Source organism: Leptodactylus fuscus, chromosome 8, assembly GCF_031893055.1.
Source record: "Leptodactylus fuscus isolate aLepFus1 chromosome 8, aLepFus1.hap2, whole genome shotgun sequence".
In the NCBI taxonomy this organism is placed as follows: domain Eukaryota; kingdom Metazoa; phylum Chordata; class Amphibia; order Anura; family Leptodactylidae; genus Leptodactylus; species Leptodactylus fuscus.
In genome coordinates, this window is record NC_134272.1 from 163,355 (window position 1) to 179,758 (window position 16,404).

Here is a 16,404-nt window from a genome sequence, read left to right on the forward strand (position 1 = left end):
AGGTCGCTTTCTCGCTGCGCCGTGTCAAAGGAGAAACAAAGAAGGTTTTTTTTCAAGTGCGTTGTGCACGTAGCGCCTGCGCCAACCGCAGAGAGCTCATGAGCCGCAGCCAGGTTGTGTTGGCCGCAGTCAGTCCATGTCCCGGCGTTGCGCTGCTTACATGGAGGCCGGCGCCAGCAATTCTTATAATAAGCGACAGCGACTGTACAGATTTCCCTTAAAGAGGGCGCAGCGAGGGATCGGACAGCGACATCTCAGTACCTGCAGCCGCGCATGTCCGGTCACATGATCACTCATAACAAACGCGTCATATACCGGCTAGAGTCCACCCTGCCATTCTGTGTACGCACTCGCCGCACACCCTGTATAGAGGTGACCACAGGGCCGAAATCCCACAACATGGAGACGTAACACAAAACTGGGACAACGCCATCGGACAGGAAGACAATGGCCGCTATAGACGTGTCACAAACCCTTCCCCCATTGGTTAGGCTACAATGAGAACCACAGGGGGCAGAATTTGGCGCTGCTTGCACCCCCTATACAGCGAGCCGGGCTCCTCACCCATTGTCCAACAGTTGAGCTCCAGCCGACTATGGAGGACTCCAGCCAGGAATGGGAGCGGATCCTGGAGCCCTTCATGACCGTACAGCGCTTTATCCGCACCCCGTCCTCCAGCGTCACCCCGGGCCCGATGATCACGTTAGGGCCGATGTAACAGTTGTCTCCAATCTTGGCAGAAGGATCCTGGAGAGAAACAAAGCAAGTAAGAAGCCGCAACGTGCACCCCGAAAAGGGAACGCTGTCCACTGTGGAGAAGTAAGACCCTGGAAGGAAACCCCGGCCCTAACAGGAGGTCGCCCCCATATCTCATCACACAGCGCAACGTCATGGACTAGAGATCACCAACACGGAAACCACAGCCGAGGTGAAGGTAATGACGGCCATCTCCCCGCTATATATACTCCTGTATACTGACTGCTGAGGTAATGATGGCCATCTCCCCGCTCTATATACTCCTGTGTACTGACTGCTGAGGTAATGACGGCCGTCTCCCCGCTCTATATACTCCTGTATACTGACTGCTGAGGTAATGACGGCCATCTCCCCGCTATATATACTCCTGTATACTGACTGCTGAGGTAATGACGGCCGTCTCCCCGCTCTATATACTCCTGTGTACTGACTGCTGAGGTAATGACAGCCGTCTCCCCGCTCTATATACTCCTGTATACTGACTGCTGAGGTAATGACGGCCATCTCCCCGCTATATATACTCCTGTATACTGACTGCTGAGGTAATGACGGCCATCTCCCCGCTCTATATACTCCTGTATACTGACTGCTGAGGTAATGACGGCCATCTCCCCGCTCTATATACTCCTGTATACTGACTGCTGAGGTAATGACGGCCGTCTCCCCGCTCTATATACTCCTGTGTACTGACTGCTGAGGTAATGACGGCCATCTCCCCGCTCTATATACTCCTATATACTGACTGCTGAGGTAATGACGGCCGTCTCCCCGCTATATATACTCTATATACTCCTGTGTACTGACTGCTGAGGTAATGACGGCCATCTCCCCGCTCTATATACTCCTGTATACTGACTGCTGAGGTAATGACGGCCATCTCCCCGCTCTATATACTCCTGTGTACTGACTGCTGAGGTAATGACGGCCATCTCCCCGCTCTATATACTCCTGTGTACTGACTGCTGAGGTAATGACGGCCATCTCCCCGCTCTATATACTCCTGTATACTGACTGCTGAGGTAATGACGGCCATCTCCCCACTCTATATACTCCTGTATACTGACTGCTGAGGTAATGACGGCCGCTCTATATACTCCTGTATACTGACTGCTGAGGTAATGACGGCCGCTCTATATACTCCTGTGTACTGACTGCTGAGGTAATGACGGCCGTCTCCCGCTCTATATACTCCTGTATACTGACTGCTGAGGTAATGACGGCCATCTCCCCGCTCTATATACTCCTATATACTGACTGCTGAGGTAATGACGGCCGTCTCCCCGCTCTATATACTCCTGTGTACTGACTGCTGAGGTAATGACGGCAATCTCCCCGCTCTATATACTCCTGTATACTGACTGCTGAGGTAATGACGGTCATCTCCCGCTCTATATACTCCTGTGTACTGACTGCTGAGATAATGACGGCCATCTCCCCGCTCTATATACTCCTGTGCACTGACTGCTGAGGTAATGACGGCCGTCTCCCCGCTCTATATACTCCTGTGTACTGACTGCTGAGGTAATGACGGCCACCTCCCCGCTCTATATACTCCTGTATACTGACTGCTGAGGTAATGACGGCCGCTCTATATACTCCTGTATACTGACTGCTGAGATAATGACGGCCATCTCCCCGCTCTATATACTCCTGTATACTGACTGCTGAGGTAATGACGGCAATCTCCCCGCTCTATATACTCCTGTATACTGACTGCTGAGGTAATGACGGCCATCTCCCGCTCTATATACTCCTGTGTACTGACTGCTGAGGTAATGACGGCCATCTCCCCGCTCTATATACTCCTGTGTACTGACTGCTGAGGTAATGACGGCCGTCTCCCCGCTCTATATACTCCTGTATACTGACTGCTGAGGTAATGACGGCCATCTCCCCGCTCTATATACTCCTGTGTACTGACTGCTGAGGTAATGACGGCCATCTCCCCGCTCTATATACTCCTGTATACTGACTGCTGAGGTAATGACGGCCATCTCCCCGCTCTATATACTCCTGTGTACTGACTGCTGAGGTAATGACGGCCATCTCCCCGCTCTATATACTCCTGTATACTGACTGCTGAGGTAATGACGGCCATCTCCTCGCTCTATATACTCCTGTATACTGACTGCTGAGGTAATGACGGCCATCTCCCCGCTCTATATACTCCTGTGTACTGACTGCTGAGGTAATGACGGCCATCTCCCCGCTCTATATACTCCTGTATACTGACTGCTGAGGTAATGACGGCCGTCTCCCCGCTCTATATACTCCTGTATACTGACTGCTGAGGTAATGACGGCCGTCTCCCCGCTCTATATACTCCTGTATACTGACTGCTGAGGTAATGACGGCCATCTCCCCCCTCTATATACGCCTGTGTACTGACTGCTGAGGTAATGACGGCCATCTCCCCGCTCTATATACTCCTATATACTGACTGCTGAGGTAATGACGGCCATCTCCCCGCTCTATATACTCCTGTGCACTGACTGCTGAGGTAATGACGGCCGTCTCCCCGCTCTATATACTCCTGTGTACTGACTGCTGAGGTAATGACGACCATCTCCCCGCTCTATATACTCCTGTATACTGACTGCTGAGGTAATGACGGCCATCTCCCCCCTCTATATACGCCTGTGTACTGACTGCTGAGGTAATGACGGCCATCTCCCCGCTCTATATACTCCTGTATACTGACTGCTGAGGTAATGACGGCCATCTCCCCCCTCTATATACGCCTGTGTACTGACTGCTGAGGTAATGACGGCCATCTCCCCGCTCTATATACTCCTATATACTGACTGCTGAGGTAATGACGGCCGTCTCCCCGCTCTATATACGCCTGTGTACTGACTGCTGAGGTAATGACGGCCATCTCCCCGCTCTATATACTCCTGTGTACTGACTGCTGAGGTAATGACGGCCACCTCCCCGCTCTATATACTCCTGTATACTGACTGCTGAGGTAATGACGGCAATCTCCCCGCTCTATATACTCCTGTGTACTGACTGCTGAGATAATGACGGCCATCTCCCCGCTCTATATACTCCTGTGTACTGACTGCTGAGGTAATGACGGCCATCTCCCCGCTCTATATACTCCTGTATACTGACTGCTGAGGTAATGACGGCCGTCTCCCCGCTCTATATACTCCTGTGTACTGACTGCTGAGGTAATGACGGCCGTCTCCCCGCTCTATATACTCCTGTATACTGACTGCTGAGGTAATGACGGCCGTCTCCCCGCTCTATATACTCCTGTATACTGACTGCTGAGGTAATGACGGCCGTCTCCCCGCTCTATATACTCCTATATACTGACTGCTGAGGTAATGACGGCCGTCTCCCCGCTCTATATACTCCTGTATACTGACTGCTGAGGTAATGACGGCCGTCTCCCCGCTCTATATACTCCTGTATACTGACTGCTGAGGTAATGACGGCCATCTCCCGCTCTATATACTCCTATATACTGAATGCTGAGGTAATGACGGCCATCTCGCCGCTCTATATACTCCTGTATACTGACTGCTGAGGTAATGACGGCCGTCTCCCCGCTCTATATACTCCTGTATACTGACTGCTGAGGTAATGACGGCCATCTCCCGCTCTATATACTCCTGTATACTGACTGCTGAGGTAATGACGGCCATCTCCCCGCTCTATATACTCCTGTATACTGACTGCTGAGGTAATGACGGCCGTCTCCCCGCTCTATATACTCCTGTATACTGACTGCTGAGGTAATGACGGCCATCTCCCGCTCTATATACTCCTATATACTGACTGCTGAGGTAATGACGGCCGTCTCCTCGCTCTATATACTCCTGTATACTGACTGCTGAGGTAATGACGGCCACCTCCCCGCTCTATATACTGCTGTGTACTGACTGCTGAGGTAATGACGGCCGCTCTATATACTCCTATGTACTGACTGCTGAGGTAATGACGGCCGTCTCCTCGGTCTATATACTCCTGTGTACTGACTGCTGAGGTAATGACGGCCATCTCCCCGCTCTATATACTCCTGTGTACTGACTGCTGAGGTAATGACGGCCGTCTCCCCGCTCTATATACTCCTGTATACTGACTGCTGAGGTAATGACGGCCGTCTCCCCGCTCTATATACTCCTGTGTACTGACTGCTGAGGTAATGACGGCCGTCTCCCCGCTCTATATACTCCTGTATACTGACTGCTGAGGTAATGACGGCCATCTCCCCGCTCTATATACTCCTGTATACTGACTGCTGAGGTAATGACGGCCGTCTCCCCGCTCTATATACTCCTGTGTACTGACTGCTGAGGTAATGACGGCCATCTCCCGCTCTATATACTCCTATATACTGACTGCTGAGGTAATGACGGCCATCTCCCCGCTCTATATACTCCTGTATACTGACTGCTGAGGTAATGACGGCCATCTCCCGCTCTATATACTCCTATATACTGACTGCTGAGGTAATGACGGTCATCTCCCGCTCTATATACTCCTGTGTACTGACTGCTGAGATAATGACGGCCATCTCCCCGCTCTATATACTCCTGTGTACTGACTGCTGAGGTAATGACGGCCATCTCCCCGCTCTATATACTCCTGTATACTGACTGCTGAGGTAATGACGGCCATCTCCCCGCTCTATATACTCCTGTGTACTGACTGCTGAGGTAATGACGGCCATCTCCCCGCTCTATATACTCCTGTATACTGACTGCTGAGGTAATGACGGCCATCTCCCCGCTCTATATACTCCTGTATACTGACTGCTGAGGTAATGACGGCCGCTCTATATACTCCTGTGTACTGACTGCTGAGGTAATGACGGCCGTCTCCCCGCTCTATATACTCCTGTGTACTGACTGCTGAGGTAATGACGGCCATCTCCCCGCTCTATATACTCCTGTGTACTGACTGCTGAGGTAATGACGGCCATCTCCCGCTCTATATAATCCTGTGTACTGACTGCTGAGGTAAGGACGGCCGTCTCCCCGCTCTATATACTCCTGTGTACTGACTGCTGAGGTAATGACGGCCGCTCTATATACTCCTGTATACTGACTGCTGAGGTAATGACGGCCGCTCTATATACTCCTGTATACTGACTGCTGAGGTAATGACGGCCATCTCCCCGCTCTATATACTCCAGTGTACTGACTGCTGAGGTAATGACGGCCATCTCCCCGCTCTATATACTCCTGTGTACTGACTGCTGAGGTAATGACGGCCATCTCCCGCTCTATATACTCCTATATACTGACTGCTGAGGTAATGACGGCCATCTCCCCGCTCTATATACTCCTGTATACTGACTGCTGAGGTAATGACGGCCATCTCCCGCTCTATATACTCCTATATACTGACTGCTGAGGTAATGACGGTCATCTCCCGCTCTATATACTCCTGTGTACTGACTGCTGAGATAATGACGGCCATCTCCCCGCTCTATATACTCCTGTGTACTGACTGCTGAGGTAATGACGGCCATCTCCCGCTCTATATACTCCTGTGTACTGACTGCTGAGGTAATGACGGCCATCTCCCGCTCTATATACTCCTATATACTGACTGCTGAGGTAATGACGGCCATCTCCCCGCTCTATATACTCCTGTATACTGACTGCTGAGGTAATGACGGCCATCTCCCGCTCTATATACTCCTATATACTGACTGCTGAGGTAATGACGGTCATCTCCCGCTCTATATACTCCTGTGTACTGACTGCTGAGGTAATGACGGCCATCTCCCCGCTCTATATACTCCTGTATACTGACTGCTGAGGTAATGACGGCCATCTCCCCGCTCTATATACTCCTGTGTACTGACTGCTGAGGTAATGACGGCCATCTCCCCGCTCTATATACTCCTGTATACTGACTGCTGAGGTAATGACGGCCATCTCCCCGCTCTATATACTCCTGTATACTGACTGCTGAGGTAATGACGGCCGCTCTATATACTCCTGTGTACTGACTGCTGAGGTAATGACGGCCGTCTCCCCGCTCTATATACTCCTGTGTACTGACTGCTGAGGTAATGACGGCCATCTCCCCGCTCTATATACTCCTGTGTACTGACTGCTGAGGTAATGACGGCCATCTCCCGCTCTATATAATCCTGTGTACTGACTGCTGAGGTAAGGACGGCCGTCTCCCCGCTCTATATACTCCTGTGTACTGACTGCTGAGGTAATGACGGCCGCTCTATATACTCCTGTATACTGACTGCTGAGGTAATGACGGCCGCTCTATATACTCCTGTATACTGACTGCTGAGGTAATGACGGCCATCTCCCCGCTCTATATACTCCAGTGTACTGACTGCTGAGGTAATGACGGCCATCTCCCCGCTCTATATACTCCTGTGTACTGACTGCTGAGGTAATGACGGCCATCTCCCCGCTCTATATACTCCTGTGTACTGACTGCTGAGGTAATGACGGCCGTCTCCTCGCTCTATATACTCCTGTATACTGACTGCTGAGGTAATGACGGCCGTCTCCCCGCTCTATATACTCCTGTGTACTGACTGCTGAGGTAATGACGGCCGTCTCCTCGCTCTATATACTCCTATGTACTGACTGCTGAGGTAATGACGGCCATCTCCCGCTCTATATACTCCTGTATACTGACTGCTGAGGTAATGACGGCCGTCTCCTCGCTCTATATACTCCTGTATACTGACTGCTGAGGTAATGACGGCCATCTCCCCGCTCTATATACTCCTGTATACTGACTGCTGAGGTAATGACGGCCGTCTCCTCGCTCTATATAATCCTGTGTACTGACTGCTGAGGTAAGGACGGCCGTCTCCCCGCTCTATATACTCCTGTGTACTGACTGCTGAGGTAATGACGTCCGTCTCCTCGCTCTATATACTCCTATGTACTGACTGCTGAGGTAATGACGGCCATTTCCCCGCTCTATATACTCCTGTATACTGACTGCTGAGGTAATGACGGCCATCTCCCCGCTCTATATACTCCTGTATACTGACTGCTGAGGTAATGACGGCCATCTCCCCGCTCTATATACTCCTGTGTACTGACTGCTGAGGTAATGACGGCCATCTCCTCGCTCTATATACTCCTGTATACTGACTGCTGAGGTAATGACGGCCGTCTCCCCGTTCTATATACTCCTGTATACTGACTGCTGAGGTAATGACGGCCATCTCCCCGCTCTATATACTCCTGTATACTGACTGCTGAGGTAATGACGGCCGCTCTATATACTCCTGTGTACTGACTGCTGAGGTAATGACGGCCGTCTCCCTGCTCTATATACTCCTGTATACTGACTGCTGAGGTAATGACGGCCATCTCCCGCTCTATATACTCCTGTATACTGACTGCTGAGGTAATGACGGCCATCTCCTCGCTCTATATACTCCTATATACTGACTGCTGAGGTAATGACGGCCATCTCCCGCTCTATATACTCCTGTGTACTGACTGCTGAGGTAATGACGGCCGTCTCCCCGCTCTATATACTCCTGTATACTGACTGCTGAGGTAATGACGGCCATCTCCCAGCTCTATATACTCCTATATACTGACTGCTGAGGTAATGACGGCCATCTCCCGCTCTATATACTCCTGTGTACTGACTGCTGAGGTAATGACGGCCATCTCCCGCTCTATATACTCCTGTGTACTGACTGCTGAGGTAATGACGGCCGTCTCCCCGCTCTATATACTCCTGTATACTGACTGCTGAGGTAATGACGGCCATCTCCTCGCTCTATATACTCCTGTATACTGACTGCTGAGGTAATGACGGCCATCTCCCCGCTCTATATACTCCTGTGTACTGACTGCTGAGGTAATGACGGCCGTCTCCCCGCTCTATATACTCCTGTGTACTGACTGCTGAGGTAATGACGGCCATCTCCCCCCTCTATATACTCCTGTGTACTGACTGCTGAGGTAATGACGGCCATCTCCCCGCTCTATATACTCCTGTGTACTGACTGCGGTAATGACGGCCATCTCCCGCTCTATATACTCCTGTGTACTGACTGCTGAGGTAATGACGGCCCGCTCTATATACTCCTGTATACTGACTGCTGAGATAATGACGGCCATCTCCCCGCTCTATATACTCCTGTATACTGACTGCTGAGGTAATGACGGCCATCTCCCCGCTCTATATACTCCTGTGTACTGACTGCTGAGGTAATGACGGCCATCTCCCCGCTCTATATACTCCCATGTACTGACTGCTGAGGTAATGACGGCCATCTCCCCGCTCTATATACTCCTGTATACTGACTGCTGAGGTAATGACGGCCATCTCCTCGCTCTATATACTCCTGTATACTGACTGCTGAGGTAATGACGGCCATCTCCCCGCTCTATATACTCCAGTGTACTGACTGCTGAGGTAATGACGGCCATCTCCCCACTCTATATACTCCTGTGTACTGACTGCTGAGGTAATGACGGCCGTCTCCTCGCTCTATATAATCCTGTGTACTGACTGCTGAGGTAATGACGGCCGTCTCCCCGCTCTATATACTCCTGTATACTGACTGCTGAGGTAATGACGGCCATCTCCTCGCTCTATATACTCCTGTATACTGACTGCTGAGGTAATGACGGCCATCTCCCCGCTCTATATACTCCTGTATACTGACTGCTGAGGTAATGACGGCCGTCTCCCCGCTCTATATACTCCTGTATACTGACTGCTGAGGTAATGACGGCCATCTCCCCGCTCTATATACTCCAGTGTACTGACTGCTGAGGTAATGACGGCCATCTCCCCACTCTATATACTCCTGTGTACTGACTGCTGAGGTAATGACGGCCGTCTCCCCGCTCTATATACTCCTGTGTACTGACTGCTGAGGTAATGACGGCCGTCTCCCCGCTCTATATACTCCTGTGTACTGACTGCTGAGGTAATGACGGCCATCTCCCCGCTCTATATACTCCTGTGTACTGACTGCTGAGGTAATGACGGCCATCTCCTCGCTCTATATACTCCTGTGTACTGACTGCTGAGGTAATGACGGCCGCTCTATATACTCCTGTATACTGACTGCTGAGGTAATGACGACCATCTCCTCGCTCTATATACTCCTGTATACTGACTGCTGAGGTAATGACGGCCATCTCCCCGCTCTATATACTCCTGTGTACTGACTGCTGAGGTAATGACGGCCATCTCCCGCTCTATATACTCCTGTGTACTGACTGCTGAGGTAATGACGGCCATCTCCCCGCTCTATATACTCCTGTGTACTGACTGCTGAGGTAATGACGGCCATCTCCCCGTTCTATATACTCCTGTATACTGACTGCTGAGGTAATGACGGCCATCTCGCCGCTCTATATACTCCTGTATACTGACTGCTGAGGTAATGACGGCCGTCTCCCCGTTCTATATACTCCTGTATACTGACTGCTGAGGTAATGACGGCCATCTCCCCGCTCTATATACTCCTGTATACTGACTGCTGAGGTAATGACGGCCGCTCTATATACTCCTGTGTACTGACTGCTGAGGTAATGACGGCCGTCTCCCTGCTCTATATACTCCTGTATACTGACTGCTGAGGTAATGACGGCCATCTCCCGCTCTATATACTCCTGTATACTGACTGCTGAGGTAATGACGGCCATCTCCCCGCTCTATATACTCCTGTATACTGACTGCTGAGGTAATGACGGCCGTCTCCCGCTCTATATACTCCTGTGTACTGACTGCTGAGGTAATGACGGCCATCTCCTCGCTCTATATACTCCTATATACTGACTGCTGAGGTAATGACGGCCATCTCCCGCTCTATATACTCCTGTGTACTGACTGCTGAGGTAATGACGGCCGTCTCCCCGCTCTATATACTCCTGTGTACTGACAGCTGAGGTAATGACGGCCATCTCCCGCTCTATATACTCCTGTATACTGACTGCTGAGGTAATGACGGCCATCTCCCAGCTCTATATACTCCTATATACTGACTGCTGAGGTAATGACGGCCATCTCCCGCTCTATATACTCCTGTGTACTGACTGCTGAGGTAATGACGGCCATCTCCCGCTCTATATACTCCTGTATACTGACTGCTGAGGTAATGACGGCCATCTCCTCGCTCTATATACTCCTGTATACTGACTGCTGAGGTAATGACGGCCATCTCCCCCCTCTATATACTCCTGTGTACTGACTGCTGAGGTAATGACGGCCATCTCCCGCTCTATATACTCCTGTGTACTGACTGCTGAGGTAATGACGGCCGTCTCCCCGCTCTATATACTCCTGTATACTGACTGCTGAGGTAATGACGGCCATCTCCTCGCTCTATATACTCCTGTATACTGACTGCTGAGGTAATGACGGCCATCTCCCCGCTCTATATACTCCTGTGTACTGACTGCTGAGGTAATGACGGCCGTCTCCCCGCTCTATATACTCCTGTGTACTGACTGCTGAGGTAATGACGGCCATCTCCCCCCTCTATATACTCCTGTGTACTGACTGCTGAGGTAATGACGGCCATCTCCCCGCTCTATATACTCCTGTGTACTGACTGCGGTAATGACGGCCATCTCCCCGCTCTATATACTCCTGTGTACTGACTGCTGAGGTAATGACGGCCGCTCTATATACTCCTGTATACTGACTGCTGAGATAATGACGGCCATCTCCCCGCTCTATATACTCCTGTATACTGACTGCTGAGGTAATGACGGCCATCTCCCCGCTCTATATACTCCTGTGTACTGACTGCTGAGGTAATGACGGCCATCTCCCCGCTCTATATACTCCTGTGTACTGACTGCTGAGGTAATGACGGCCATCTCCCCGCTCTATATACTCCTGTATACTGACTGCTGAGGTAATGACGGCCGTCTCCCCGCTCTATATACTCCTGCATACTGACTGCTGAGGTAATGACGGCCGTCTCCCCGCTCTATATACTCCTGTATACTGACTGCTGAGGTAATGACGGCCATCTCCTCGCTCTATATACTCCTGTGTACTGACAGCTGAGGTAATGACGGCCATCTCCCCGCTCTATAAACTCCTGTATACTGACTGCTGAGGTAATGGCGGCCATCTCCCCCCTCTATATACTCCTGTATACTGACTGCTGAGGAAATGACGGCCGTCTCCTCGCTCTATATACTCCTGTATACTGACTGCTGAGGAAATGACAGCCATCTCCCGCTCAATATACTCCTGTATACTGACTGCTGAGGTAATGACGGCCGACTCCCCGCTCTATATACTCCTGTATACTGACTGCTGAGGTAATGACGGCCGTCTCCCCGCTCTATATACTCCTGTGTACTGACTGCTGAGGTAATGACGGCCATCTCCTCGCTCTATATACTCCTGTATACTGACTGCTGAGGTAATGACGGCCGTCTCCCCGCTCTATATACTCCTGTGTACTGACTGCTGAGGTAATGACGGCCATCTCCTCGCTCTACATACTCCTGTGTACTGACTGCTGAGGTAATGACGGCCGTCAACCCGCTCTATATACTCCTGTGTACTGACTGCTGAGGTAATGACGGCCATCTCCCCGCTCTATATATTCCTGTGTACTGACTGCTGAGGTAATGACGGCCATCTCCCCGCTCTATATACTCCTGTATACAGACTGCTGAGGTAATGACGGCCGTCTCCCCGCTCTATATACTCCTATGTACTGACTGCTGAGGTAATGACGGCAATCTCCCCGCTCTATATACTCCTGTATACTGACTGCTGAGGTAATGACGGCCATCTCCCGCTCTATATACTCCTGTGTACTGACTGCTGAGGTAATGACGGCCATCTCCCCGCTCTATATACTCCTGTGCACTGACTGCTGAGGTAATGACGGCCGTCTCCCCGCTCTATATACTCCTGTGTACTGACTGCTGAGGTAATGACGACCATCTCCCCGCTCTATATACTCCTGTATACTGACTGCTGAGGTAATGACGGCCATCTCCCGCTCTATATACTCCTGTGTACTGACTGCTGAGGTAATGACGGCCATCTCCCCGCTCTATATACTCCTGTGCACTGACTGCTGAGGTAATGACGGCCGTCTCCCCGCTCTATATACTCCTGTGTACTGACTGCTGAGGTAATGACGGCCGTCTCCCCGCTCTATATACTCCTGTATACTGACTGCTGAGGTAATGACGGCCGTCTCCCCGCTCTATATACTCCTGTATACTGACTGCTGAGGTAATGACGGCCGTCTCCCCGCTCTATATACTCCTGTATACTGACTGCTGAGGCAATGACGGCCATCTCCCGCTCTATATACTCCTATATACTGACTGCTGAGGTAATGACGGCCATCTCGCCGCTCTATATACTCCTGTATACTGACTGCTGAGGTAATGACGGCCGTCTCCCCGCTCTATATACTCCTGTATACTGACTGCTGAGGTAATGACGGCCATCTCCCGCTCTATATACTCCTGTATACTGACTGCTGAGGTAATGACGGCCATCTCCCCGCTCTATATACTCCTGTATACTGACTGCTGAGGTAATGACGGCCGTCTCCCCGCTCTATATACTCCTGTATACTGACTGCTGAGGTAATGACGGCCATCTCCCGCTCTATATACTCCTATATACTGACTGCTGAGGTAATGACGGCCGTCTCCTCGCTCTATATACTCCTGTATACTGACTGCTGAGGTAATGACGGCCACCTCCCCGCTCTATATACTGCTGTGTACTGACTGCTGAGGTAATGACGGCCGCTCTATATACTCCTATGTACTGACTGCTGAGGTAATGACGGCCGTCTCCTCGGTCTATATACTCCTGTGTACTGACTGCTGAGGTAATGACGGCCATCTCCCCGCTCTATATACTCCTGTGCACTGACTGCTGAGGTAATGACGGCCGTCTCCCCGCTCTATATACTCCTGTGTACTGACTGCTGAGGTAATGACGACCATCTCCCCGCTCTATATACTCCTGTATACTGACTGCTGAGGTAATGACGGCCATCTCCCCGCTCTATATACTCCTGTATACTGACTGCTGAGGTAATGACGGCCATCTCCCCGCTCTATATACTCCTGTATACTGACTGCTGAGGTAATGACGGCCATCTCCCCGCTCTATATACTCCTGTGTACTGACTGCTGAGGTAATGACGGCCATCTCCCCGCTCTATATACTCCTGTATACTGACTGCTGAGGTAATGACGGCCATCTCCCCGCTCTATATACTCCTGTGTACTGACTGCTGAGGTAATGACGGCCATCTCCCCGCTCTATATACTCCTGTATACTGACTGCTGAGGTAATGACGGCCATCTCCCCGCTCTATATACTCCTGTATACTGACTGCTGAGGTAATGACGGCCATCTCCCCGCTCTATATACTCCTGTGTACTGACTGCTGAGGTAATGACGGCCATCTCCCCGCTCTATATAATCCTGTGTACTGACTGCTGAGGTAAGGACGGCCGTCTCCCCGCTCTATATACTCCTGTGTACTGACTGCTGAGGTAATGACGGCCGCTCTATATACTCCTGTATACTGACTGCTGAGGTAATGACGGCCGCTCTATATACTCCTGTATACTGACTGCTGAGGTAATGACGGCCGTCTCCCCGCTCTATATACTCCTGTGTACTGACTGCTGAGGTAATGACGGCCATCTCCTCGCTCTATATACTCCTGTATACTGACTGCTGAGGTAATGACGGCCGTCTCCCCGCTCTATATACTCCTGTATACTGACTGCTGAGGTAATGACGGCCATCTCCTCGCTCTATATACTCCTGTATACTGACTGCTGAGGTAATGACGGCCATCTCCCCGCTCTATATACTCCTGTATACTGACTGCTGAGGTAATGACGGCCATCTCCCCGCTCTATATACTCCTGTGTACTGACTGCTGAGGTAATGACGGCCATCTCCCCGCTCTATATACTCCAGTATACTGACTGCTGAGGTAATGACGGCCATCTCCTCGCTCTATATACTCCTGTATACTGACTGCTGAGGTAAGGACGGCCGTCTCCCCGCTCTATATACTCCTGTGTACTGACTGCTGAGGTAATGACGGCCGTCTCCCCGCTCTATATACTCCTGTGTACTGACTGCTGAGGTAATGACGGCCATCTCCCCGCTCTATATACTCCTATGTACTGACTGCTGAGGTAATGACGGCCATTTCCCCGCTCTATATACTCCTGTATACTGACTGCTGAGGTAATGACGGCCATCTCCCCGCTCTATATACTCCTGTATACTGACTGCTGAGGTAATGACGGCCATCTCCCCGCTCTATATACTCCTGTATACTGACTGCTGAGGTAATGACGGCCATCTCCCCGCTCTATATACTCCTGTATACTGACTGCTGAGGTAATGACGACCATCTCCTCGCTCTATATACTCCTGTATACTGACTGCTGAGGTAATGACGGCCATCTCCCCGCTCTATATACTCCTGTGTACTGACTGCTGAGGTAATGACGGCCATCTCCCCGCTCTATATACTCCTGTGTACTGACTGCTGAGGTAATGACGGCCATCTCCCCGTTCTATATACTCCTGTATACTGACTGCTGAGGTAATGACGGCCATCTCCCCGCTCTATATACTCCTGTGTACTGACTGCTGAGGTAATGACGGCCATCTCCCCGTTCTATATACTCCTGTATACTGACTGCTGAGGTAATGACGGCCATCTCCCCGCTCTATATACTCCTGTGTACTGACTGCTGAGGTAATGACGGCCATCTCCCCGCTCTATATACTCCTGTGTACTGACTGCTGAGGTAATGACGGCCATCTCCCGCTCTATATACTCCTGTGTACTGACTGCTGAGGTAATGACGGCCATCTCCCCGCTCTATATACTCCTGTGTACTGACTGCTGAGGTAATGACGGCCATCTCCCCGTTCTATATACTCCTGTATACTGACTGCTGAGGTAATGACGGCCATCTCGCCGCTCTATATACTCCTGTATACTGACTGCTGAGGTAATGACGGCCGCTCTATATACTCCTGTGCACTGACTGCTGAGGTAATGACGGCCATCTCCTCGCTCTATATACTCCTGTGTACTGACTGCTGAGGTAATGACGGCCGTCTCCCCGTTCTATATACTCCTGTATACTGACTGCTGAGGTAATGACGGCCATCTCCCCGCTCTATATACTCCTGTATACTGACTGCTGAGGTAATGACGGCCGCTCTATATACTCCTGTGTACTGACTGCTGAGGTAATGACGGCCGTCTCCCTGCTCTATATACTCCTGTATACTGACTGCTGAGGTAATGACGGCCATCTCCCGCTCTATATACTCCTGTATACTGACTGCTGAGGTAATGACGGCCATCTCCCCGCTCTATATACTCCTGTATACTGACTGCTGAGGTAATGACGGCCATCTCCCCGCTCTATATACTCCTGTATACTGACTGCTGAGGTAATGACGGCCATCTCCCGCTCTATATACTCCTGTATACTGACTGCTGAGGTAATGACGGCCGTCTCCCGCTCTATATACTCCTGTGTACTGACTGCTGAGGTAATGACGGCCATCTCCTCGCTCTATATACTCCTATATACTGACTGCTGAGGTAATGACGGCCATCTCCCGCTCTATATACTCCTGTGTACTGACTGCTGAGGTAATGACGGCCATCTC

The 16,404-nt window shown here is 50.9% G+C and overlaps 1 protein-coding gene across 1 annotated transcript in view; it reads right to left on the reverse strand.

Annotated features, from left to right (window-relative positions):
• GMPPB (GDP-mannose pyrophosphorylase B) overlaps positions 1 to 16,404 on the reverse strand; it is a 77,201-nt gene that overhangs the window by 845 nt on the left and 59,952 nt on the right. Inside the window, exon 8 of the mRNA XM_075285813.1 lies at positions 565 to 747. Within this exon, the coding sequence (XP_075141914.1) occupies positions 565 to 747 (183 nt within the window). The remainder of the gene's footprint in view (positions 1 to 564; positions 748 to 16,404) is intronic.